Source organism: Hippoglossus hippoglossus, chromosome 21 (genome assembly GCF_009819705.1).
Source record: "Hippoglossus hippoglossus isolate fHipHip1 chromosome 21, fHipHip1.pri, whole genome shotgun sequence".
Lineage (NCBI taxonomy): Eukaryota > Metazoa > Chordata > Actinopteri > Pleuronectiformes > Pleuronectidae > Hippoglossus > Hippoglossus hippoglossus.
In genome coordinates, this window is record NC_047171.1 from 2,982,877 (window position 1) to 3,010,734 (window position 27,858).

A 27,858-nucleotide genomic window follows, 5' to 3' on the forward strand; every position below is an offset into this window, starting at 1 on the left:
ATGAAAGTAAGTTGAAAACCTTTCAAAATAAATAGATTAGTTGACGGTACCTGAAGCCAAAAGAGAGTTTTCAACAATTAGATTCATCTTCAAATCTCATTTCATTCCATTTAAACCTCTGATTGAAGGTTATATTGTAGAATACTCCCTTCTGTCCTTGCTCACCTGTCATATGGAATAAACTGCAGCGATAAACTACCATTGCTTCTCTGTTTTTTTGCAGTAACATTCTTAGTGGGTGACAAAGTTACACATTGTTATATCAGATAAACTGCAGCTCTGCACACCTTCCTCAGGGATAAGCATAATGTGGCATATTAAACAGTGATGTGAGGCCGTATCTCTGCATATCAAAGGAAATACTCCTGAACCATTGGCGAGTGCACCCCCCCCCATCAAGACGATGGGAGACTTGATGGTGACTCACACGTACACAGAACTTTATTCTATACCTGCAACAAGGAAGTTATGATCTGTATTTTAGATTGTGCCAAAAGTAATTTAAATTTAGGAGCAGATCCAGGGAATATTTCTTCCTTTTCCTTTTACACATTATGACAAAGGGTGTTTTTCAATATTTTGCATTTATTTCCTATAGAGTAACTCGTGGATTCTGATGAAACCATTCAGGCATATTTGTTTGTATGCTAATGAAAACAAATTCATCTTATTCTGAAAAAAAAACCAGGAGCTTTAACCGCTGTTAACTGAGCTTCTTAGCGCCTGTCACAAGACGTAATTATAACAAACATGCCCAAAGTGGATGATTACATTAAGTGAGGCGGCGAGGAGCTTCACACGCTACACGCTCGGCTCATTGGAGGATACATAACGACACGTTTTTATCTTGTACTGTAAATGTTGGATCTACATTGAGGCTGGTTGAAGGCGCGTCAACTTCAATCAGGTGGCAATTTACATAATCTAATATATATTCATTTGACAGCTGTGGGAGTTACATGTGGTGGTGGTGGTGGGGGGGGGCTGCTGATGTGTCAGGTTGTGTCGGCGTGCGATAACAAACATGATGAACGAGACACAACAACCGTTTTACTTCTTTCTTCAACGGAATTCATGTAGTCAGCAATGAAAAGAGCAATCTACAATGGGAAAGACATTTTCAGATTCTTTGTTGTATTTAGGTTTTCCCGATGCTGGAAGTCAGCGATGCACGAAGAAAAGAGGTAAGGACAAACAAAGGATTTAATCAGATGTATTCATTGGTGTTAGAACATCCTGGTGGAGTAATGAGCTCGACAGTATGTGAAGGACACGGGGCAATAAAGCAAATTCCATTAATCAGCTTTTTACTTTCCCCTCCATATTTAAATGTGATCCTCTATAATTTGCGTGGTGGGTGTCTGCCCCCCCACTGTCAAAGTCTCAGAATGCAATTAGACAGAGTTCCTGGGAAAAATTACAATCCGCCGTTTCCTCCCAGTTCAAACAACAAATCTCATTTATTACAAAAGAGATAAAAAGTGAAAAGAAGAACCTGAGCTTGAGCCGGAGCAGCGACAGAAGCTCATCGGCACGGCGATCGATGTTTTCAGCGTGAATACAGGAAATTGTCTCTCTGTGTGTGGTCAAAACGCGGCGCTGTGTGTTTTTAATACCTATAGGGTGACATTGGAGTATTCAGCGGGCACTGGGCTATAAAATTGCCAGTTGAGAGGGAATTAGCGGGGATGGAGAGGTGGCGAGGGAAGGGCGGCTCAGCGGGGAGTCGGATGAAGAGGTGCGCCTAAGCAACTGATTTGATTGTCTCGCCGTCGGCGAGGCTCGCCGCGGCGCTCCCCTCGGCGATTATGTAGATTGGTGTCTTGACAACAGAATGCAGAAAGGGGATCTGCCCACTTTGACACACAAAGACAAAAACTAGTCTGTGTTGCAGTAAAAAAATAAACACACCGGCTGCGATTAATGCAGCGTGTCACACAACTCGTACCTTTTAAGTCTTTATAAGGTTAAAGCATAAATGTTACATATCTTGGGGCTAATTCCCACGTTGTGTCCTGACAATATAAACGACAAACTAATGCATTATATCAAATAATGTAATAAAATGAACTCCTTATGCCACAAAGTACAATTGATTTCTCTTTATCTCCAACCTCTCTAAGATGTGTCAGACATCTCTGACCCCTCTGCTCAAGCAGCAGCTGAGTTACACACAAACTACACAACTGCATCCTAACAACCCAGAACAATAAAAGCTCAACACGCTCAATCCCGTGTTTTGTGTAGATGAAATAACTCTGCATTTTAGTGTATGAGCGTTTTGGAAACAACAGCACCGAGCAACAGTTTTAGTCCCTTTCAGATGTTTAGATTCTACTTCATCACACAGTGCCATCTGGGCGGCGTCTGATCGGTCCCACAGTCACTCTGCAGCGTGACAGTGTCCCCAAACAAACAGAGTCAGAGTCATAAACAACCGTCTTCAGAGACAAGGAGAACAAGGAGTCGTGCAACAGATGGTCTGGTCCCCACAGAGTCCTGATCTCAACATCACAGAGTCAGCGGGAGACAGAAGAAGCTGAAGCAGCCGGAATCCACAGAAGAACAAGTTCTCCAAGAAACTGCGAACAGTCGACCTGCCAAGTACCTTTGAAGGAGTGTGCACTGAGAACTGGAGCTGTTTTGAAAACAAGGGATTGTTACAGCGAATACAGCAAATAAGTATTATTGTTTTTCGAAAGCATCCTCGGAAAGCCCCACAACTTGTGCACAGTTCCGTGTGTTGCTGAGCGTCACAGACACCGGCTGAACCTACAGCACGTGATGCGACTGGAGTCGATCACATCTTCGGAAGTCGGTGACGTCTCCATTCAGGAAACGGCAGCTTCAGGAAAAACAAGCCACCGAAGAAAGCGTAACAGATGTGTTTGTCTGAGCCGCTCAGCTGTGAAAACACCAAGGTTGACAGGACAAAAAAGAAATGTTGTGACTCAGTGTAGCTTCGCTGTGAAGGCCTGGCAGAGAGAGAGCAGATTTAGAAAACGCTCCGTATCACTGGATGCTTTCAAACTCTTAATGACGAGGTTTGAATTTGTCTGTAATACTTGTGACTTGTGCCAATTTCCAACCGACTCCTTCCTTCAGTAAATCTCTCGTTTGACACTCTTCACACAGTCTAGTGCTGGATTTACAAACAGCCGATGCAACAAATGCAGCTATTTGCCGTTTTAGAAATAGACTCAGTTCGAACCAATTGTCACAGAGCTTCACATTTGTACTTGAATTAAATAAACTTTTCCTGTTTTCAACCTTTCCATGTGTGAGACGAGCCTTTGCACACACTCACATAGTTTCTCTGTACAAACCACACGGACGACAGTGTGTGACATTTCATTTTAATCTGCAAACTGTGACAGTCGTGCACGACTCATAATGAACTGTTACACAACCACAGTCTGAGTCTGAAGGTGAAGCACAGGACGACAGCAGCTGAAGACAAACCAGCAGGAACTATGTGCGACCACAGAATCTGTGGGAGGAAGAACTCGTGTTCTGCTTTGCTCCTCACAAACACACACACACACACACACACACACCTGTCTCCATGGACGCCCCCTGCAAGGACTTCATAATGAATATTCCAGCCAACTTCTTTCTATTTTTCTTGTAATGCAACAACAAACAACCGGAGTGAAGTGGTCCAGCTTGATTACTTCCCTCACATTCGATATTTTAGCTTTAATGGATTCTGTGCTGGTTCCTGCTCCTTCGTTCTTCCCCTTTGCTCAGAGCCACGTTCTCCTGTTTGTTTAGACTGTGGAGTAAGTGTTGAATGAATCACTTTCATTGCTGGTCTGCCGGGCGATGAAATATCTCACCTCACAATGCACAACACAATTGAAGCGTATAGTCTGGAAGATTATAATCAAATTTTACTTGTTTATTTTGTCCATTTAAAGCTGAAGTTGGGGCAGATCTTTAAACACTTTCCAGGACTTTAGAGTAAAACTCTCTAAACGTTGGTGTCTAGACTAAACTAAAGCTTTGAAATGGGTGAAACACGTTGTTCTTTAGTTGGTTAGTTTACTGAGTTCACAGCACAGGTCACAGGGTTTTATGCAGAATACTTTAAAAGGAAGAAAAGGGAAAGAATGAATTATAAAGTTTGAATTTTTGACTTTCTTATTTACTTTTTTCCAACTCTGTGGAAACAGAGCCGAGCAAACGTCGTCCCTGTTGAACATGATATTGACACTAATTGGCAGCCGCAGCAGGTCTTATTAAAAAGGGATTAAAGATAAACATTGGAGAATTTAGCTTTAAATGAATTGAAACAGACGTGTAAATGTAATTCTGTTTCCTGTGCAACGCAGACTTAACTTCAGTGTAACAGACAATGTACGACTTTCCCTTGATGCTTCCCTGGCACAATCCAAAATGTTGAAAAGTGTGACATGAACTCAAATATAAGTTATATTATTATTATAAACAGTTCATACTGATAGTCCAAGTTGTAATAAGATTATCTTTAGAAAAACACTGACTTTCATTTGATATCTCCAGGACAAGATGCTGTGATTCTTAGAGAACAACCACACAGGAAGCCTCCCGGTCCCGTCCTCATCAGGAAGGTTATCTGAGGTGAGTTATTGGATATCTTTTCCTCGTGGAAACAGATTCTCAGCAGGCGCGGTTCCAGGCTCGTGATGGATCTTTAAAGGAGGCCGAGCAGTTTGTAAAAAAAAAAGGGGACCAGAGCTCAGGCTGAAATTGATTGGCTCTCTCATCCTGCTTCCTATGCATCGTGTTTGAAAAATGCATCTGTGACCATATTGGCAGGTTCCTTTCATCTGTGGCCTTTCTGCAGCTGCTTCCAGACGTGCACTCTGCAGTTATTTCCCTTTCTCACTAGTAATGGACGGTAAAATAAGACTTACATGCATCAGATGAGCATAAAGCAGCCGTGCGAAATGTATATGGCAGATGCTCCATGATGAATAAATACTGTGTGTAAAATGGATGTAGAAATACAAAATGTATGTTTGTTCATAAAGTAAGAAAGGAAAAAGGAAAATAATGATTTGTGGTAATAAAAAACAAGATATTTAATGAATACTTGATTTCAAAGATATAGCAAAGAAACACTATATATAAATGACATAGGAAGTGAATGTTGTGCTTTAGTAGGGGTTTGAATAGCTTGTGTATCAAAGGTTAACACGTCACTTCCTGCCTCTGTTGGCTGCTCCACCTCTCGCCTGAATGCTGCGGACGATTTGATGCTGTTGTGATTCTGTCTGTGCAGAAAACCTCCCGCTGTGTTGTGCACGTGTCAAAAACAAACTCTGGGTAAACTCTGTAGCCAATTCTCCAGATTCTACCCACAGGTCATGTCTGAAAACGGCTTAACTGTCTCCTCTGGATGAATGTGCTTTATAAATAGAGTCTTTACATGTGGATTTCTGGGTGAAGCAGACAGGGTTTAGAAAAGAGGCAGCCGAGTAGAAGTAGGTAAATAAGTGAGGGTCATTTTCAATCACCAGAGCAGCTGAAATGATTGATGTGAAACCCCCTTTAAAGTAAATTCACATATAATATATATGAGAAATTACCCTCACAACCGTAAAGTGGGAGATTACCGAGCCACAAATTGCTGTGAAACTGAAAACGGCATCATTATGTTTTTTTGTGGGAAACGATCCCCATGCCCTCTGCTCTTATCTCCCAAGGATCCCGGCTTGCATGACGCCCCTGGGTGTGTGCAAATCGCTCCAAACATACACAGACGGACAGATGTGGCCTATCAGTCTATCTGCAGAGTGCTATCAATATCACTGCCCTTCAGATGAGCCGTTGATTATCTACCCTGGGGAGTGGAATCGATCCCCGCCTGCCCTCAGTGCTTATACTATAAGTCCTGAAAGTGCAGAAAACCTTGTTTGCCAGAAACACTCACTTCATCGGAGCTCGGCTGATGAACTAGTCGTGAGCAGAGGCCTGGCGGGAGCCTCCCTGTCAATATTAATGAGAACGACGTTCATGGAGCAAACTGGAAATTATCTCTGGGGGGAAACTGAGCTGGTGGCTTAGAGAACAGGGAATTAACTAACACGTAAAAAGTGTAATGGGCGAGATTTAAGGGTTTATATTTAACATATAGTGTTTGTAAAACTTCGAACATCAACCCCACAGTAAACAGTTGGAATCATGGACCTTTGCCTGCTTGTGTGTGTGTGTCCACTTTGTCGCCAACACCACTGAACCAACCAGTCTCCTCTCCTAACTCCTCAGTGGTTCAGGACCGGGCCTGAACTCCACCTTCTCCACCCGGCCGTCAGCTACGCTCCAGCAGCCGCTCGGGGCCGGTCCTGCTTGTCGTTTGGATCTGTTCTCCGTTACCTGCCTGCCTGAAATGAACCTGTGCTCAGTTTGTCTGTCAGCCACACCCAGCCATCACCCCCCATCACCCCCCATCACGACCCTGCCCCCGAGCCGTGAAACCACTCTGACATACACTAGATTCCCATTGGCTCAGTGAAATGATGCTCTGCACAGACTCCAGCAAACTGTCAGCTGATATTTACCAAAGCAGTTTGCCGATGTCTTTATTTCAGCTATTAAACAAGAAAGAAATTATTCAGGAGACCATTCTGTGGTTCACTGAGAAACAAGAAGGGTCCATGGACCCAGCACCATTTACTGGCAGCCAGGGAATATTCATGGCATCTCAATTAGAACTGAGGGTTATTTTTTGCTGGAGAAAACTGCCTGAAGCAAGGTTACATTTTTTATACATATTTTCAGACCGGTGAGAAAAAAAAAAAAAAAAGTGCATCTACACCGAAACAAGTGAAGTCGGCTGAGTGGAGGAGACCGGCTAGTTCCTGCTGAACACATCAGATCTGATTAACATACATGAGCTGGGTTTGTTTTCCTATATATACACATGTGCTTACAAGCAGCCCCCTTATCGCTCACACACACACACACACACACACACAAACACACACACACACACACACACACACACACACACACACACACACACACACACACACACACACACACACACACACACACACACACACACACACACACACACAGGGGCTGACTGTTCCCTTTCCTTACCATTACCTGTTATCTCAGGTTCTGCTGCAGTCTGTCTCCTGACTGGGTCACGACTGATGACTCAGAATTTGTAATTGCCTTTTAATCCTTCGGAGGATAGAACATGTGTCGGCGTCGGTTAATTCGGGGCACGAGTCGCCTCAGGACACAGAGGGGGAGCTCATGACTGGAAGGTCGAAAGTGTGAGTCACTACACAGGCTGGGACATTTTGGACAGCAGCGTCATATTTTCTAGAAGTGTCACCGTGATGTGACAGTAAACGAGGCCGGTCGTCTGAGGAGGAATCGGACTCCTCTGGCTGCACGATGGTAATTGGGGAGAAAAGCTTTGGAGACAGTTTGGGAGCTCGGCTGAAAGGGGGGGGGGGGGGGGAGGAAGGGTCTGGAAGTTGCTTCTCCTAAAACCTGACTGCAGCTTTAACAGCCGTCTGCCCGGTGCCTTCGAGCAACGCTCAATCGGAGGGCAAAAGAAGTTGCTAAAGAAAAGAAACATTAAAAAAAGATATTCCAGATTTACATCCAGTTTACAAATGGCACAAAGCGGAACCTGTGTCCTCTGAGCACGCTGTGAGTAAGCAGGTGATATTTTCCCTGTGAACGTGCTCAGTGTTCAGGAGGAGCTGAGTGCAGATGTGGGCTGAACATTTATTAGGATGACCTTACAGTGCATTCATACAAAGACACGCTGTGAATTCAAATCGGCTGCTTCAGCATGTGCAACAAACCTCGTTCATAAAAGCCGGTTTCATAAAAATCCCTTCTTCTTGAATTAAAGTCTTTCATGCCCTTTCTCCCCCCCCCCCTCCCTCAAAATAATATTACTTTGGATGATCAGCTGCCCACAAAGAACAAGGGGAACAACAGTGTTATCAGCCCCCTGTATCCGTCCCTTTCAACAGTAGCATCATTACAAGTGTTTTACCTGGAAATCAGTTACAGAGTAATAACTTCTCATAGTAATTACTCTTAACTTCCCTGATAACATTGTAATCACAACCTAATATGTGATAATTACACACTTATATTGTGTATTTTATGTGGCTCATATTCAAACTTAGCGTACTACTTAATTCATTTCAATAGAACTTTCACCGTCGCCCCATCCTGCGCTCTGATTGGCTGATATTTGACCCATTAGGAATCTAGTAAGATTCTGAAATGTGTTGGTGAGACTGGGAAATCGTGTGGAGGGAACTGGGCTTTAGAGAGAGTTCAACTAAAACCATTCAAGGCAGCAAAATCCTGTGTACATGTAAATCTTCCCTCTACTTGACACGATCTGTGCACTACTCACTTTCTTCTTCTTCACTCCTTCATCCTCTCTATCATCCTCTTCCTCAGTCGGTCATTAACACCCTCATACTGTCCCTCCTTGCGGCCTTTTTACTCTCCTCTGTCCTTCCCCTCACTTATATTTCCTCCTCTTACTTGTTTTATCCCCTTTTTAATTGCTCTTTCCCTCACCTCTCACAACCTCCTTCTCTCTCTCTCCCCTCCCTCCCTCCCTCCCTCCCTCAGCCCTTTCTTTCTAATTTCCCTCTGAGGCCATTGTAAAGGAGCAGCAGTGCCCGGGACATTTTCTCCATTAGTGTGAATTACAGTTTCCTGGGCCAGGGGATCACAGCGTGTGAAACCACTCTCACTCACAGTAAGGCAGGGAGCCCTTTCTCCTAACACTTGGCTTTTGTCACAACAGTCACAGACAACAGTTCCATTAACAAAGTGAAGGAGGAAGCGGTGCCAGGGCAGGTGGTAAGTCTATACACCCCGCTGAGTGCAGAGAGCCGGTGCCGGCCACAGGGTCGCTCACACAGGTCAGACTCTCAGTCAGCGTATATTATGTCTGTGCTTACAGGAGCCAGCGACTCAGCTTGAGACCAGGCCAATGTCAAATGAGTCTGTTTGTTCTTGGGCTTTTCTTTCAGTGGAACGAGAGAGAGAGCTTGGCCCCGCTGTACAGTTTCACTGCCAAGAGTGCTCCAGTGCGCCCATTCAGCAGCGGCTTCCTCAATTACATATTCTCTTTATGTATATGAAGAAAGGCAGGAAAAGTTAGGATTATTCACATGGAGGATGGAGTCTGGTGCGGCGACGTCAGGTCAGCAAAATGGATTCAGCTGTTAGGGATCCCTGCTTCAGCACCGTCACTGTTTCTAAAACAAATCCATCCATCCGTTTATCCTGTGTGATAACCTTGGCCACGTTCAATTCCTCCTAACCTCCTTTTCTTTGGACCCAAACAAGTCACAGACATATTTGCAGCATGTGACGACAGAATCCCTCAATCTGGTGAATTCAGACCCAGCAGCTTCGGGCCCTGAGCCGGCCGCGCCTGACCACTGCACCACAACCATTAATCCTGACATGGTGCAAACACGAGAGTCAAACCATTTCAGTCACATTCTTCCCAGTGAACCAACTGGTGTATCTGTTCCTGAGCCAACACTTGAGCTCCGGTGCTCGGTTGTAGCTCCTCCCTCCATGCTGTTATGGTAATCCCAATATGTGTTCGCATGTAAATGCTGAAAACAGTTCACTGTTGCCCATTTATTGGTTATGATGCTTCCATATATTGAGAGTAAAGAGGGCGATGTTTCAGAATGACACTTTAATAACAATCTCTGGATTCAGGGATATTTATTTCCCTGCATTTGTCTTTCTTGATGAAACCTGGAGCTACTTTACCCACAAAATACCTCGAGTGTGGATGGTGACCACAGAGAACTGGAGATTTAGATGTGTTAAACTCATAGAAACTACAGGGGGTCTGTTGAACTCACATATTTCTGACTCTGCATCCCCACATGTTTGAGGGATTTGGAGGATTTCCATTGGACTTCATGCAGCAGCAGGATTTCTTGTGTAACAGTTGGTTTTTAGAAAGGTTGGAGATATTTATGCTATCAGGCTGTTGTACTAACAAATCTTACAGGTTTTACTGGTTATTTAAATGTCTGCTCTGTAATGACGTATCATACACTGACATCTTCAGGAATAAAATAATTAATTTATTAAAAAAGACTAGATGAAACTACTCACTTCAAATATTTAATTTTTCAATACCATTATTCTGGTATATACAGTATCCATGTTTAAAGCTAATGAGAGACTCTGAGAGTGAGATAAGGTCAAGTACTGAAAAATGCTATTAGAATATTCTAATTCACTAATTTGAATAATGAATGTTGCTTTGATGTAATATAATAATAATGATAATAATTAGACACCCAAGCACACCTTACTATATATCACAAATGAACACATGGGAAATTGAAGTATAACCAAACATTAAAATCTGATTAGGAGACACGAGTACTCTTCAATACAACATAGTAATGTGAAGTATAGCAAACCACCACAGAACCTCCAGTAGATTCACATGTAAATATCAAACATCCGTGTGCCCTGTAGATGTTTAATAAGTTTAAAGGATTTAAACTTTGTGTCTTGTGCCGTATGTCAGGTCACTGTTATCATTACTCCTGTCAATACTCACAACAACCACCACTAGGAACAAAATATATTTCTCCAGGTACAAGTCCTGATGCAAAACAAAGAACTAGTTAGACACAATAAATCCAAACTGGACTAAAATAACTACAAATCTCCAATCTCCTGTTGTTGTACTTTCTCGTCACTCTAAACACACCACAAAGAAAAAAGCCTTTCAACACAACAACAATGGACTTAACTGCAGCTAAAGTAAACACAACAGAGAAAGAGTGCGACCGATCCTGAACAATTCAGATACAAGAACAGCTCACGGCTCCGTTTTCTCCTGCAACTATTATTTAAAGATCCCTCAGTATTTTCCCCTTAGGTAATTCCCTTTGCACGATCATGCAATTTTGATGTAGAGCAACCCGGTTAAGAGCGTGCCAAGGAGCTATGTATACAGACTGTGGGTTGATGCAGCCTGGGACAGCAATAGCACTGGCTCTGCTAAAGCACCACTCTCGCCCTCCTCAGCAGGAGTAATGCCAGCCTGCACAAATCTTACGCAATAACTTGAACTGACTGCCGAACACAAAGTGATCAAATATGCACCGAGGCTTTTTGACTGTGTACGGTCGGTGTGCTGCCATTTACTCATCTGGCTTTATGTAACGTTTCCACTGAGCTTTAAATATAGAGGTGAGAGCGTTGAACTCTGTGAACTATCATATTTCAACCACATCTCAAGAGGACATCTCATATTTCAGGCACAGAAACTCAATTAGGAGGCTGAGGTTTTTGAGTTCTTCGAATAATAGGGCTACATGGCGGGATTCAATTAAGAGCACCCAGAATATATTTGGCAATCTCTCAGAGGAAGACCCACAGTGAGAGATGAACTGTGCATCACTGGTCCAATAGAAAAGCTCCCTGGCTCAGCAGGAGGTGACATGTGCCTGAAGGCAGCGGCTTGAGACGTATCAACACAGAATGTCAGGGGTTAATCATGGATATGGTAATAACACTATCAATAAAAACACAGTTTAACTACAATTGTTTAAAAAACCTGCAGTCCCTGAGGATTCAGTCACAAGCTGACAATGTGGATGAATATGATATAATAGTAATAGAATAAACACTAAGCCCAAGACCAGGACTCAGATTATCATCATTATAAGGTTCCAGGCTTTGGGAGCTCAAGGTCAAGGAGGAAAACAAAGACAAATATAGAGATGTGTTGTCAATTAAACGGCTTTTTTGTGTAAATGTTTCACTTAGTGACAAGCTAGCTCTGTAGCAAGGAGGATGACGGCTTTATTGTTCATACTGACGGATAGAAGTCGCAGGTCAGTGGCTATTATCTGGATATCTGCTCCTTTTTGGCTATTTTTGGCCACAGGGTATAGGAGCCAACCCATGGGGCAATGTGGTGGTGGTGGTGGTGGTGGTGGGGGGGGGCATATCTTAATCTCACCTACAAGGCACCAGATTGTCTGGAGGTGGCCCTGCCTGGAGGAGCACTGGGACAGTCACAGAGGAGAAATCAATAACCGACGGTGACAGAGGCTCAGCAGTTTGGCACAAACAACAACTCTATGGATGTGAAGTTGCACGCGCCAGCCCAGCGAACACCCTGCTCTCGTTGCACATTTAACCCGTTCAGCCCAAAGGGGGGGGGGGGGGGGGTTCGGGAGGAGGCTTTAGGTTCGAGTCCGAGGGAGTGTGAAGGAGAAGGAAATGCGCATATTGAGCTTTTTCTCTCTTTCAAGGTGTCGAGGGGCAGCTGACAGGAGGCAGCGGCTGAATTACAATGCGCCCCCATGCGCAGTCTTCCTCCTCCTCCTCCTCCACCTCCTCCTCCTCCTCCTCCTTCCCCGCCACTGACTGTGCATGTGCCCACGGCGTTAAAAGATTTCCGTGACCCAGTCTCAACAGCTGACAATGAGCTCCTTACACATTGGCATCACCAACTTGAATCAGCCTCCCTCACTGTGGGCACAGCGTCGTCATCTGAGACGAGAATCCAGAGACAGCAGCCAAATCTGTACACATTTCACTTCATGGACGTGTAAGCGGAGCAGGCTGTCAGATTCACACACATCATATAAAGCTATGTGTTACTGGGGGGGGGGGGGGTGTTGTGAGTTGACCTTGCACAATCCTATGGAGTTTGGCGCAATGTGCACGGATAAAGTGCAGGAAACTTGGAGATCAAGTCAAAAGAAAAGCCGGTTGCCCACCTCATCCTGCTGCGGCTGGTTCGGTCTCTGGCTCGGCTGCTCCTTGGTAGCTGTCATTGTAAGACAAAAAAATAACACATAAAAACTCCTCCTTCGATAAAACTTGGTTGGATCCCGAGGAAAAACGGCAAGATCCCTGTTTTCCGAGTGAGAGGAGTCGGGGGGAAGCGGCCGCGGGCAGAGGCGTCTTGTCAGATGCGGAATCTTAAAGAGGAGTGGAGGAGCGAGTGGAGGAGCGGCGGCGGCGGAGGGGGGAGGGGGGGGACAGATCCGTCACGAATGAATGTCTGCGAGGTCTTGGAGAGCGTCTGACGAGGAGCCAACGCAGCCAGTGCGTTCACATCAACACCCTCCTCCTCCTCCTCCTCCTACTACTCCTCATCATCATCATCCTCCTCGTCCTCCTCCTCCCACCCTCCAGGAAAGGGAGGAGAGTTTCGGACACGCACGTTGTTGAACCGAGAAAGTGTGTGTGTTTTTTTTTTTTTACCACCACTCCTCCAGTATACGTCTGAGTGGGGTGTGTGGTGGGAGTAGTGGGATCAGCTCGTCTCCAACCTCTCTCCTCTCAGGGAGGCTGACATGTTGGAGCCGGTGAGGGGGGGGGGTAACAGAGGGAGGAGAAGGAGGAGGGGGGGGGGGGGGGGGGGGTTGGACTGGTCTTGTGGTGGTGGGGGGGTGGGAGCTGCATGAGCCCGGGTCCAAACAGAACCGACAGTGTGAGGTACAGACCCGGTGAACACATCAACCGACACTTTGCTCTGATGAAGTCCAGTCTGAGCCGGGAGCTGTCCGCGGTGCTGAAACCAGCTGCACCATCATCCTGCCTTTCTCTGCCTCTTCTGGTTCTTCTGGTTCTTCTGGTTCTGGACTCACGCTCAGCCCTCGTTGATCTGTTACACAGGAGCTTTAGTGACGGAGCGGACAACAGAGGGATGTGCAGGTGGCTCACCGCAGCTCGCTGTGGGTTCTTCCATACGCGCAGGGCAAAAGAAATGTAATTGCATCAGTGTTTGGAGCAGTGAGTCCGTGAACCTGCTATGTTGAACGTGTTCTGTGGTCGCAGACTCTCATTCAGCTTTTGAGTTAAGTCTCATGTATTTTATTGCCTCTGTTTCACTAGAATCTGTATTTTATATCTGCATCAGACTTCAGGATTGTGAGGCATGAAACTCACACACATATACTCATACTAACCCTAACTCGGACCAGTACAAGACCAGTGATGCACAGTAACTACTGTTGAATCTATACCTGAGTTGTTCTGTGTCGTGCTACTATTTATTTATTATTTCATTTATTTTATTTGATCATCATTGGTCACCAAGTGAAATACTGTAAATGAGCCAGAGATAGATATTAGTCCCAAGCCACTTCTTAAAACCTAAAATAGAGTAAAATGACCTTTCTTTGTCAGTTACAACTATCTATGGATAATACATGTCCATTACAATGCAAACCATCCAAACTCAGTGTACAGCAAACCCAGGGTTAAACCAGTATACCCGATAAACAACAAACCATTACAGCTATCAAACAATACAATGCAACTCTCAGATACAATGCAAAGCTTAATGCATGTAAACTAAACTACATAAAATAACATGGAATGAGAACAGGTTTGACAAACACATAAAGAAACTAAAACCTCTCAGCAAATCAGACTGTTCATCATTTATTCAAGCCAATGATCTGTTGACTGTGAAAGCGTATGATCGACCTCATCTTCATAAAATCATTGAGTTTCCCATCGTGTCCTGGACGGAGGCATCTGCACACAAATGCCTTAGAGCCGTCAGCCACCTGTAGAGGAGAGACGGGTTCACATCTGACACAAGTGGGCGAGAATATAACGGTGCTGACAAACTAGCCTGCTTGTATTATATTAAAAGGCAGAAATCGATCAGTGTGCTTCGTTTTGTAGACAAGTGTAATCAATCCACTTTGAGCTGCCAGTCGGTCCAGGTCGGCCCACGGCTCCACTCAGTGCTGCTGCTGCAGCTGTAACATTATGAGAAGCAGATAATGTGGTTAGCACAGCCACTTCTCTCTATGCAGCGATTCCACTGAGATGCTTTTGTTCTTCCACAGCTCCTCTTTAAGGCCTCTTGTGTATGTTGGTTCGTAACGGTTGTTAATTTAAAAACGTTGGTTGATATTGTTTGTCACTGAAATAACGTCGGTTGGCTGCTGATGAGTCGTCACACGAGTTGTGTCCCAATTCTTTCACGATTCTCTCGCCCCGTCCCTTGTGGCTCCGTTTGGACAAGGACACTCCCAGCGAAGGACACTTTATCTCTAGGGGTAGGACGAGAGGAATTGGGAAGGGGCCTCTATGTACGTTAGGAAAGAGCTGTTTACTTCTCAGTTTAGAAAAGATGCTGCCAAGTTCCGTCTTCAGTGGTGGAAAGTTTCTTTGGTTCTACTGAAGTTAGCACGCTAACCATCTGGACTAGCGTAGCGTCTAGGCTCTTCAACCACTTTTCCTGTAAACGCATTGTTGGCTGAAGCTATTGACGAGTGACCGTCTCCACCACCGGCTCCCAGCCTCTTAACCCTGTTCCACGGGAGAGAAAACATACAAATCACACCATTAAATTCTGAATGTGGTTCTTACTGCAGCCACATTAATACTAAATTAACAATCCCTCTCCAGAGAGAGAGAGTCACACAGTCAACTAACACCAAACAATCACAAATCAGGGCCATGGCTTTGTCTCACAGTCATAAGAGAAACAATTAACAATCATATCACCAAAACTACCGTCTCCTAATGTTGACCATTTAAAAAGAGATCACCCCACAGTGACATCATGGAGTAAATCCCCTGTCACATATTTCACAGAAGTGAGATAAATGCCAGCGAAAGACCTTCACATTGGTGATCGGGGCCGTCACAACATCTCTCTCACCCAAAACACCGACGCTCAAATATTGACATCCAGTGTTTGACCTGTTCTACCTTCAGAATGTCAGAGACGTGAAATAATTGTAAACACTGTGTAATAAATACAGCATGGGGTACAGCATGGGGCGGACGTCTTTAAAAGGTCAAAGCAACTGTTGGATCGGACAAAGCATCCGAGGTAAAGGTAAAGGAAAAGCAAAGAAAAAAAATCCGTTTTTATTCTTTGTGGGCGTGTTGAGTGCATTAGTGGAGCTCATTAGCATAAATTCCTCTTAACCTGTGCTTTCTCTGAGAGAGACTAATGGAGTGTGCCTGAGAGAGAGAGAGAGAGAGAGAGAGAGAGAGAGAGAGAGAGAGAGAGAGAGAGAGAGAGAGAGAGAGAGAGAGAGAGTGATGCACACACTGGGTGAGACCGGATGATGAATATATCTGATAACCTTTCGTGGATTGTTTCATCTTTTGGTAAAGGTTGCCTCCACACTGCTTAGCCTGCGTGAGCATCTTTTTAAAACTGTCCCTTCTGTCCTGTGCGGTGATTATACTGATCTGGGATTTCAGGGTTTGTTCAACACTAAGACTCATGATGGTCTTGTTATATAGGTGGACACAGGGTTCAGACACACGTGTGTATTTGCATATTAAGTCAGTAGAGAGATACAAGTTGGAGCTAACTGCACTTGTGTAGCACTTTGTAGTTTGGCCTTTATGAAGCTAATGTACTTCCATGATTCTCGCTGTTCTGGGTTTGTACCCTCATGGCTGATGCACTTATTGTTAGTCAGCTAAATGATATGTAATGTAATTTAACAACTGAGACATAAATGCAGTTGCTTTACATGCACTCAAACAATCAGAAATGTTACAGTATTTTGGGACTATAAAAAGAGCTGTAAGATGAAAGCTTGCTCATGACTACATTTGTCTTTCATGGTCCTTTATCTCTTTTATTTCTAGAGTTCCCTTCAAAACCTACGTTGTGTGGACACAGTTGTGTTCCACTTTCAACTTCAAGCACGGCAAGTATGCTCGCAAGGAGGCTGAAAATCCATGGGTGCTACTGTCTGTGGTACATGTCTGACACAACACTACATCCACTGGTTTCCATTACATCTGCCTGTGTGTCTGTAGGGGTCAGTGTTGCCGATTGGTGAATATAAACACGAGCCAGATTTTGTATCACATCTATGCTATTGCTGCTATACTTTGTACTTTTATGTATAAGTACCATGAGCACTCAAAACAAGGCCGCAGACAAACACTGGGATGGATAGCGTTAGCCAAACTTCAACCATCAAAATGCAAACAACACGTGTCTGTGTGTGAAGAAAGTGTAAAATAAGAAATAAGAAAGACCTACGGTAAAAAAAAACATTTTTATTCAAAGTATAAGACATGAATGTGAGTAGAGAAAATCTGTATTTGACGTGATTTCACGATTAATCAACCACTGACACATCTGGATTCACGTCCACTCACACTCATCTTCATACGGCCGCTCCAGGATCCGACTGCTGTTTCTTCACACTTCACACTGAGCTCTCTTTTTGACTTCTGTCTTTTTCGAAATGCGCCCGTTCTCCGGCTTGTTTAAGGTCTGCCGAGGTTCTTTAGAAGAGCACCACTCTCGGTGTCGTGCTTCAAACACCACCATGCACCGCGCTGTGAGAATAAAGGCAGTGGCATTAAAGCTAAGCAGGCCGGGCTGAACTGCTGGAACGAGATCAAAGACAATGCTTTAAAAGATATGAGTTTGGATTTTTTTGCTTCACTTTTATTGATGTTCTTTGCTCCTCTCCTTTTTTTTTCTTGCAAAAATTATCAAGAGAAAGTTGACAAGATCCCGTTTGGCACTTTTTTGATATGCTCCTCCGACAGTGAAGAGTCACAAGCACCTCTGCACGTGCAAGACCTCTAATGGATATGAGACTATGATGTAATAGAATCGGTGAATTATAAGGTAGAGTGAGAGAATGCAGTTCCAGGGCGAGATGCTTTACTGTAAACTACTTGGAAGAGTTGTGGTGTGTGTGTGTGTGTGTGTGTGTGTGTGTGTGTGTGTGTGTGTGTGTGTGTGTGTGTGTGTGTGTGCGTGTGTGTGTCTGTGTGCGTGTGTGTGTGTGTGTGTGTGTGTGTGCGTGTGTGTGTGTGTGTGTGTGTGTGTGTGTGTCTGTGTGTGTGTGTGTGTGTGTGTGTGTGTGTGTGTGTGTGTGTGTCTGTGTGTGTGTGTGTGTGTGTGTCTGTGTGTGTTCGGCAGAGTCCAGGACAGAGAGGGAACGAGGGGCACGGAGACAGAAAGTGCGACGGGCAGAGAGCCCCGGGGAAGTGTTTTGCTGAGGTGTCTGCTGCTGATAAAGTATTTATGACCCTGGGGCAATTTAGTGCAGACATTCAGGAACTCCACGCCACCGGGCCGCTGATGAAAGTTTCATGACCAGACTCCACTGTGGGCCGCTGTGGCTTAGCCAGACCAACTCCACATTCAGCACATCACATTATTACAGCAACTATTCTATTCCAGCACTTGTGACTTGGGGGGGGGGGTTATCCGCCACCTTGCTGGATAAATAGGAAAGTCTTCAGGTTCGTATTCTTCATGTTCTCTTCTTTGCTTTTGCTTGATTTGAAACAAAGACACAAACACTTGGGTCGGTTAAAAAAACAAGTCGTTGTTGTGCTTCCTCTCTGTTGGTGAACTAGGTGCATGGTCTAAAGCTCATAGTGGCTTCGGGTGCATCCAAATCCACTATTGCTAATTCAACTCTAAGAAATAAGTCACTGTAGCAGACGCATGGTTCAAATGGATTATCCTTGGTCTCTTGGTCATGGTTGTATGTGCAGTAAACCAATTATACTGCTATCTCCCGTCCGCCTTAAAAGCCAGGTACACTTGCTCCTTGGTGGACTGCTATTAAAAGGGTGGACTTGCCAGTTTGCAAGAGAGAGTGGTTCTCTGCAGATGAAACTTCATGCACGAGCAGTGGAATACTGTGAGGCCCATTTCAAACCAGGTTGGCCTCAAGAAATCAGTGCACAGCTGCACCACAGCTCATTTTAAGACCAAGTGCGTTTGCTTTTTGAACAATGTCATCACTGGACAGGAAAGAGGCAACTTTGTCAGAAACAAGCAAAGATCCTAAGTGCTGCATTGTGCCAGAGGTCAAAATGCCCATTGGGTCTGATTTGGCTCTTTGTTATCTTCAAACAGAAACAATGAAAGTGAAGAAAGAGAGTACACCCCCCCCCCCCAGAGGAAATTATGCCCTTGTACACCAACTGAAATCTTTACGACTCAAAAAATAGATTAATTATATATTTTATCTCCATGAATCAACAGCCCACGTCTTGCTTGGTGTGTTTGACACAGACACACAGAGACCGAGTCTTACTCCGAAGCCTCGGCATGAGCAGCAGTCAGTTTTCTTTTGCATACAGTATCAGCACCAATGTGCGTCGCTGCGCCATGAATACTGACATCAAAACGCTCAATTTGCTTTGCAGCCTGGGCTTTTCGACGCTGTGCCTGGGGTGCATAAACATCAGATGCACCAAATGACCAGCAAAGGCCCTTTTATCCGGCTCCAGAGCGAAGCATAACAATCATTTTTGCTAAATATCCCACAATCACAATTACTTCACATGAAATACTCCTCAATAGGGGAACAACACATTTAACACCTCAGAGTTATTTACTTCCCTGTAGGATAATTACCTCCACTAAGCAGGTTATGTTTCCATTGCTGTTTGTCCATCTATCTGCAGGATTATGCAAAAACTACAGAACTCATTTTACTGAAGCTCGGTGGGAATGGGAGCGATGGACCAAAGAAGAACTCATTAACTTTCGAAGTGGATTCAATTAAAGGGGCAGATTCAGGATTTTTTTTTTTTTAATTTTCTTTCAACATTTTTGTGACATTCGCAAGAAATAATTCAGAGGTTTTCATAAAAAAAAGAAATCATGCATATTAAAAAGACTGATATCTATGAGTTTCTGCACTTTGGGTGCGGCTTGATTGGATTTAAGGACAATGTCACAGTACAACACACAATGACATACATTTCTTTAATAGTTTAATATGTGTTTAAAGTTTGATACACGTAAATATAACATTGGATAAATGCAGTACGTTCTGACTCGGGGCCGAATGCCAACATATCGAGCTGCGTACATCTTTGCAAGGCAGCAAGATATCGTCCTCGCTGCAAGTATTAATTCATTAATTCACTTTCAGGGTTCAGATTACTCGCGGCACCCTGCTGTGGACTCTGCAAACGTCATTCACTTTGCTGTCAGTGTAATTTATTTATCGGGGTTGTGTTATCCCACTGTGCTTGTTGATATCATCAAGGGGCGTGTCAGACGAGCTGAGACAGAGTGTAATGAGGATGTCGCCCGGAGGGAGAGGATCCTCGTGCTCAGACGCTCAGATGCAGTTAATCAGACACCTGCAGAGAGGCACATACAGTATTTACTGGAGTTTGATTTGTATTCACATCACCAGTGTTGTTGTGGGTGTAACGTCCGGATGTTTTCACAAACTCCTGAACTTTCCACATTTGCAGACAGTATAGTAGCATGCTGTCCTATACATGGTTTTACTGAGTAAGTCCCTCTGACCAGGAATATGTACAGAGGATCCTGTGCCTGTGACTGGGAGAGGGCAGTGATACCACACAATTATAAGGAATACATTCAACACATTCAGGACCTACAGGCATCCACCCTGCCCCCGGTGTCCCAAGCTCAAACCTTGAATTTCTAACAGCGAACCAGACTGTGCACGCCGGGATGTGAAAAGTTGGAATTTCCCACAGGGATCAATAAAGTCCAACATTTCACACTTCATTATAAGAATATACTGCTGCACCAAAATCCTGGTGGTGGAGCGGAGAGCTCTGCTCGTGTTGTGGAAGAGGAGGAGGACGACATGGCCTCAAATGTTGAACCAGCAGTTTGCTGCTCACAGCCCCAGGAAGGTTGGTGTTGATGAGAGGACGTACTGGTGAGATCTGCATGTTGGACAAGTTCTAGTGTCTCAGGATGCATCAGTTTATTTTAGTTCTCAGACCCCAGATCCAACAAGTGTTCCTCTGAGTTTTAGAGCTCTATTGTCAAACAATCAGGGAATTACACTGATTTCTGTGGAGATTCAAACCACATACACTGTTCTGCTCATGCAATGAATCAACCCATGTTTTCCAAATCTAGATATGAGCACGTCCACATACAAGGGGGGGGGGGGGGGGGAGGGTGTTTACCGCATGTGATCAACCGTCGACATGGAAACGAGTTCAGGCAGCAGAGAAGATTTCACAACAACTATTATATTAGAAAGTACGAGGAGCACAAACACATTATCCAGACTGAAGGTGCTAAATGCAGGAAGAATAGCTGGCAAAACAAAATCACTGATTCACTGATTCATTGTGTGAATGTGTATAAGTCGATGTTTTTATAGTAAAATGTCCTCATCAGGGGAAATATAGATCTGACTATAATGTAGTTTGTGTTTCCATTACATTAATGCACAATTTACACGTATTCTTATTGTGTGTATGACAGTTTAAGTCTTATTCTCTCCCTGCTGGGTTCAAGCTCACTTTGGGGTAAGTCAAAAATAAACATAAATACACTCCTAAGTGGTAAAGAGGCTGGTTTTCATATCTATTTGAAACAGGTACAACACTTTTGTCCAATTTCTTCTTCCGTGCAGTGTTTTTTCTGTGCTGCATCACCCACAGTGTAAAGGTAACAAATAACAGAACCACACAGCGAAGCAGACAGGCTTTGGTCCTGTGAGCACATTGTTCCTGCAGGTTGGTTCTGTTCGGCTCCAGCAGCTGATCATTCCCTCTTCTCTTTCATGGAGCTACTCATCGGAGAAGGTCAAAGGATTTTGTCCGTCTATGAAGACCCTGGACCTCCTCAGAGACCCTCGACCAGCGGAGGTCAGATTGCAAAGGAATTGATTGGTCAGTGGGCGGAGCTTTAACACGGGTTGATCTCTTATCTCGAACTCAACCTGCTCCGGGACAGATTAGCCATTTAGCATTGGTTACCATGGTGATTTACCCCTGATAAGAAGTGAACAAGCTTCGTCGGACTGACAACTCTGAATTAATCCTGAAGTTACCCTGATAACCACAAATCCTGCTTCCACGTCATGTGATGTTTGCCCCAGAAGTTAGTGAAGAAATGGGCAAAGCCAAGGTAAAGCAGATATGATGCAATTAAAAGGCGACCAAATAAAATGTGTGGATTTGAACACTGTTGGAAATATTTTTTAAGAATGTAAGTACACTAGTCAACAAAAATAATTAAATATATATATATATTATTAAAGCGGTTTACTGTGTTTATTCCTCTGCTGACCTCTCCCTCTCAAACCGAACCTTCCTGGGAAATCCAGCCCCAAACATGCAGATGTGCCTCTGCCCGAGACGTAATGAAGACAAATTATGCATGTATGCAGCCAGTGGAGACACAAGGCATTACTCAAAATCAATACAGCCCGTGGGTCCGTGCTGAGGGACGGGGGTAACGAGAAGCTACAGCCCTCCCTCTATGATCAAAGCCTCTCCGTCTCCTCCGATCATGTAGCAGGGCTGAGTCACTCGGTATCCTCGCCTCTCAAAAGCTTGTTTCTGCACTCGGCTAGCGTTGATCAACAGAGGCAGGCAAGAGTTTGGCTGCAGAGCAAAGGGCTCTGAAAGCCCTCCGGCTTCCTTCGACATTGGGTGAACCGTTTCATCCTCGCCGTAGAAAAAGCCAAGGCAGCCGTGTATAGTCGTCCTAATCAATGACACATGCAGAGTATGACTGGCAGTGGAGATAATTCCTGTGACACCAAGATAAGTAGTTTCTCTGTTGTAAAGTTTTAAATGGAACATCTTCCGGGTTTTTTTCTGACTGACGGGAAATACATTTTGATAACTGAGCAAAACGCAGCGTCTGCATCCACAAGTGGAAATTAATTCGGATGAGCTCCGAGCGGTGAAGCAGTTTTTATGTACACAAAACAAAGCCAGTCGGTGGTTTGACCGGAGCGCCGACTGCATCATCCCACTCGCTGAACTGGAACAAGGCCAGTGGTGATTATTCCTCATGTTCCCCGGCCCCTCGGAGCAGAGGAGCTAAAACTGTGACAGACACACACACAACCTCGATTTTTAAACACTGTTTTTTAATGACTATATGTTTTTTAACTGATCTAGTCTTTGCCGTTCTTCTGAAACTAGCCAGGGAGAACCTGGCATCACAAAAGAAGAAATTTGAACAACTTCCATGAGCTAGTTTGCTAGAAAACAGTGTCTGGAAAGAGTTCTGGAACAATTCTCTGTATACAACTAAAATGAAGGTTCCTCTCATATATAGACATCGTCCGGATATGATTTTAACCTGATTTCATTTACATCTGGTATTAGTATGTGTCTTCATGTCCGCAGAGATCCAATTGAGATCTGACTGCTCCGTCACATCCTCCCTCCATCAGTGCAGGTCCACAAAAAACCACAACAACAACAAAAAGATGAGGAATAGAAGGAGATGACATGTCCTCTTTGACTCTTTTTGAAGCTGGCAAAGAAACTGGTTGTGATATGAATTGTAATTTTCAGCTTTGTCTCCGTCCACAAGTGTCTTGAATACAATCTGTCCTCTTGTGTGCGAGTACACCTGCATTTTCCATGTGGTCAAACTCTGTCCGATTGTCGTCCAATCTCCTGAAAACACATTTTAATCTCAAGCGTGAATTGGGATACCTGAAGTGAGGATGTCGCTGTTCTACCCATGAGCCGTCACCTCGAGGTTATAAATAACAGCGTCACCCTCCCACACTCATACAAACCAGTGAGATCATGTATTTTCTGTGTCTCTCCATCGGGACCATAATCTAACGGTATAGAACAAAACGACTTGTGAAAATACACCCGACACAATCAGCAGTTCAGGTTCAATGTCATCGGCTAAATTTATCATTTAAATTCAAAGTGAAACAATCCAAACGGTATAAATTACAGTAACACACACACACACACACACAGGCTGAACAGGATTTAAAACTCTACTTCAAACTTGTCCACTGCCATCCAACATCCAACATCCAACATCCAACATCCAACCCTCTAGGTAGCTCATAGTTAGAGCAAACACTGGTGTGCATGTTCTTCTGCACATCGGAGGAATTAAGGTAGCTAACTTTTTCCCTTTGGGGGGGGAGAGGGAGAGAGAGAGAGAGAGACAGAGAGAGAGAGAGAGAGAGAGAGAGAGAGAGAGAGAGAGAGATGAGATCAGTGAGGATGATTGTTACTGGAGACAGCTGAGTTCAAGCTACCCCCAGCGAGCGCTAACATTAAGTTGTAGCTGCCCTGGGATCATTGATAGCCCAGATAGAAAATCACCAGTGGCCCTTAAGTGGGCCAGTGTCGGCAGCAGCAGCAGGAGGAAGAGGAGGAAGAGGAGGAGGAAGAGGAGGAAGAGGAGGAACCCTCTCCTCAACCTTTCAGAGGAAACATGAGTCCAGCCAGTGATGTGGTGTCAAAATTAAGTATGAGCTCATTTCTTCACGCCACAGAGTCCAGTCCAGTTCAGCCTCATCTCTTCCCTTAGTTTCCCCCTTTTCCTTATTCCTGAAATCTCCCGCTCACGATGACGCTCACCAGTAAAACCAGTCAACTGCTAATTAACCCGACGCTTAAGCCAGAGTTAGTGGAATCAATGAGGCTTATTGGTCAGGCTGAAGCACAATAGAAAATAATGAATGTACAGTAGTGGGGGGGGGGGGGGGTTTCTATTGATTCTATTGACCAGAGTTTACTGGTAAAACGTAGAAAGATCCGGCATCGGAAGGCGATTACACCACAAGTCAAGCAGCTATGTGGGAAAACAGTTATCAATATATATTTAAATAAATAATATTCACTTCCAAGTTGAATACTGCTTGTGGTGTACCTCAAGGCTCAGTTATAGGAACATCATTAAAGATTTTAAAGATTTTGAGGGAGAATTTGAAAGAACTTTTGAGGAGTTATAATATTTCATCAGGATTCATTCATCTCACTTTTAGTAACTGTGTGGCCTCTTTAAAGAGTTGATTAATCTGTGATGTTGCAAGTGACTCTGGATAACGGATGATATATTATACTGGGAACAACATCATGTTGAAGTATAAATGCCAAAGCCTTGACAATAATGTGGAAAACTTAATCTCGTTTTAATCTCAGATTGCCCACTTACACTTTCATGCATGAATTATTGTTTGGAATTATGGGGATATACAAATAACAAACCTTCTTATACACCCACACACTTTTAAACCCTATAAAATTACTTCTCTTCACACCATCCACCTCCTAGTGACCCTGCTCCCATTAATACATGTAGTGCTTCCCTCATTAAAAAAAGATATTGCTTCTGAACATATTCCAGCCTGCGAATTGCACTTCCTGGTTTTGCAGTGCGCTCCTCTAGAAACAGCATCGATAATAAACATTTCATTTCACTGCATTCAGGCGTTCGTGTCCCAACAAAGTCCAAAGTGGAGCCGACGACAGTTTTACGGAAGAACTGAGGGGGAATCACTTTCAAGCTTGTCAGTGATTTGACAGAGAAAAGGAGTAAAAGCGGGACGAGGGAGAAAAGACAGATACATGATAAAGAGGAAGACAAAAAGACAGAGAGGTTACATGATACACAGCCAGCAGAGAAAATCACCCGTCCTGATGGATAGCCATTGAGCTGAGGCCGGGGCGGCCGTCTCTCCGAGAGGCAGGATTGTTAGAGCCGTGTTAGATGCTATCACCTCGAGGTCTGAGTGGATGCACACTGTGGAGAAGAGGTGTGTCAGGAGATTGTTGTATTGATCTATTTGCCTTCAATCAGGCTGGTGTCAGCAATGAGGACTTGCAGCGGAGGAATTAGAGCATTGCAGGGTTGAAGAGTCTGGCACACGTGTGAAATTCTGTCAGCTTTCATATCTAAAGCATCACTGCAACAACAAGAAGTAAATCTGAACTAATGCACAGCTCAGTACATGCAGTTTAAACTTGGACCCAGTTCTTCTGGCAGTAGAGGAGGTGGTACTGTGTATTTGTACAAGTTGTACAGCTGATGTTCTGCAGTGGAGCTGAGGGACAGTGTGTACAAGCAAGAAACTGCAGCGTGACTGTGTCTTGGTTCAGTGCAAAAGGTCTCTACCTCATGTCGTTACTAATTATTAGTGGAAGTATCAGCAGACACCTGTAGGGACATGTTACGAGTATCAGTCGGTTAGCTTAGCTTAGCACAAAGCCTGAAAACGGAGTGACGGCAGCTCATCTTTAAACAATAATGTATCAAATGATATAAAAGCTTTACAGTGAGCTTCTGCTTATTGTAAATCTGTCCACACACAATTTTACACCCTTCTCACTGCTTCTTTTTCAGCCAGCAACTCGCTGCATTTAAAAGCTAAAAAGAGACATATGTCCATTTGTTAGAGACCAAAATCAGAGCTCCAACAGAGTGACAAATGGAATTTAAAATACGTAGCTGTTCACGATATTAGATTAAGAGGGAGCGCAGTGAGGTGAATGTTCACAACTTGTTTCTGCTGAGCCCAATGAGCAAGAAACAAAGAAAAGTGTTTACAAGTTTCACACGGAAATGTGAGAGCAGCTCCCATCAAAGCACCACACATCATTTTGCTTATTTGGTTTTAGTGCAGGTAAATCAAGCTTGATTCTAAACAGCTAATAGAGCTTGAACATTAATTTGAACAGGTTTATTTAGATGCACATATTTCACAAAATGTTAAACTGTGTGTGATTTAGCCACTTTTGTTTAATTTAATTCATAAATGTAAAGATGGGTTGTGGCCGTGGCATGTCTTTGAATTCATGTCGGTGTAGTTTTCTGTATTGTACATATGAAGAGTAAGGTCGGGTCCAAAAAGTCAAGATCATCACTGTACAAAACCAGATTCTCGATACCATGCATGGCTTCGTTCAGCAACAGCGATTCAATGCCTCCAATTTCTGTAATTACCTCTTTGTATTACGGCTTAAATCGTTAGTGGTGCACTCGCTTTGTTCTGTGTGGGATTCACGTTGCCCTCCCACGCACGGGGATTCATTTAACTGATTCCTTTTCACCGATCCCTCTTCTTCCGCTGTATCACTGCTTTATTCATCACTGCTAATGCAAAACAAATACTTGCAGTGCCCTCACATTCAAAGTGAGGTGGCTCTTATTGTGAAGCATCGCGGCTTAAAGTGGAATCTGCAGATCTGCCTCTCCCACAATGATCTGCTGTTTATCAACCGTTTCACTGTGACACAGCCGCAGAGAATGAACTGTATTTGTAACACAGATAAACACAAACATGTTATAACACATTTTTACATTGTGAGATCAAGAGGTTTTAATTTTCTTTTAGAAAACCAGAACACTCTCGTCATGGATGTTGCCTTTAGGACTTAAATCAAAGGGTTTGGTTCAATTTAATGAATTTTCGTTGTAAGTCATATTCTTTCTTTCATTCTAGCGTGGTTGGGTAGGATCATTATTTTCATCTTTAAACATTATACTAGCATTTTGTTTTTTATCATGAGTAATTCCCTGAAACAACCCAGAACGTGTGAATGTTGTTTTCGTTTCTTTCCAACCGTGACACTTTTAAATTAGGAAAGTAATGATTTGCTTTTTGAATTTATCCGCAGTTCATAAAAAAAAAAAATATATCTGAAATTTCACAACTACATCATTTTGGAAGTTGAAGCTCATTAACGAGACGTTCTCGCTGATAAGGCTGCGGCCGAGTGGACGGCTTAACAGCATCTAATTAACAAGTGGCAGCCAGAAGACGACGTCCAGACCTTTATCCTCTGAAAAGAGGTTTGACGTGGGAGTCGGTTCAGGATTGTGCAGCTCGACAGATCAGAGAAAAGAGCAGAGAAGTAGCTCAGTTTTAATAGGATTGCACTATAAGCTGGCACTTGTTTTGCATAATTTATTAAATACCCATTTGGAATATTAACTCGCTTAGACCAGTTTCGAGTCTTATCTTAAGGGAGTGATATTAAAATGCTGTGATGTTGGAGCTCGGTCACAGGCCAGAGAGACACAGAACAGATTATGTACTTCTTGTTCTGCAGGGACGTAAAAAAAGCAGCTTCTGAATGAAGCTTCCTCTCCCTGCATGCTGCTCG

At 43.9% G+C, this 27,858-nt stretch overlaps 1 protein-coding gene across 2 annotated transcripts in view; it reads right to left on the reverse strand.

Annotated features, from left to right (window-relative positions):
- LOC117755037 (inactive dipeptidyl peptidase 10-like) overlaps nt 1–27,858 on the reverse strand; it is a 144,349-nt gene that overhangs the window by 67,483 nt on the left and 49,008 nt on the right. Inside the window, exon 1 of one of the 2 annotated variants that reach the window (XM_034574503.1) lies at nt 12,765–13,092. The exons of the other annotated variant lie outside the window; for it this stretch is intronic. Coding sequence (XP_034430394.1) covers nt 12,765–12,821 — 57 coding nt within the window. The 5' untranslated portion in view covers nt 12,822–13,092. Of the gene's footprint in view, nt 1–12,764; nt 13,093–27,858 lie in introns of those variants that run through there. 2 annotated transcript variants of the gene reach the window in all.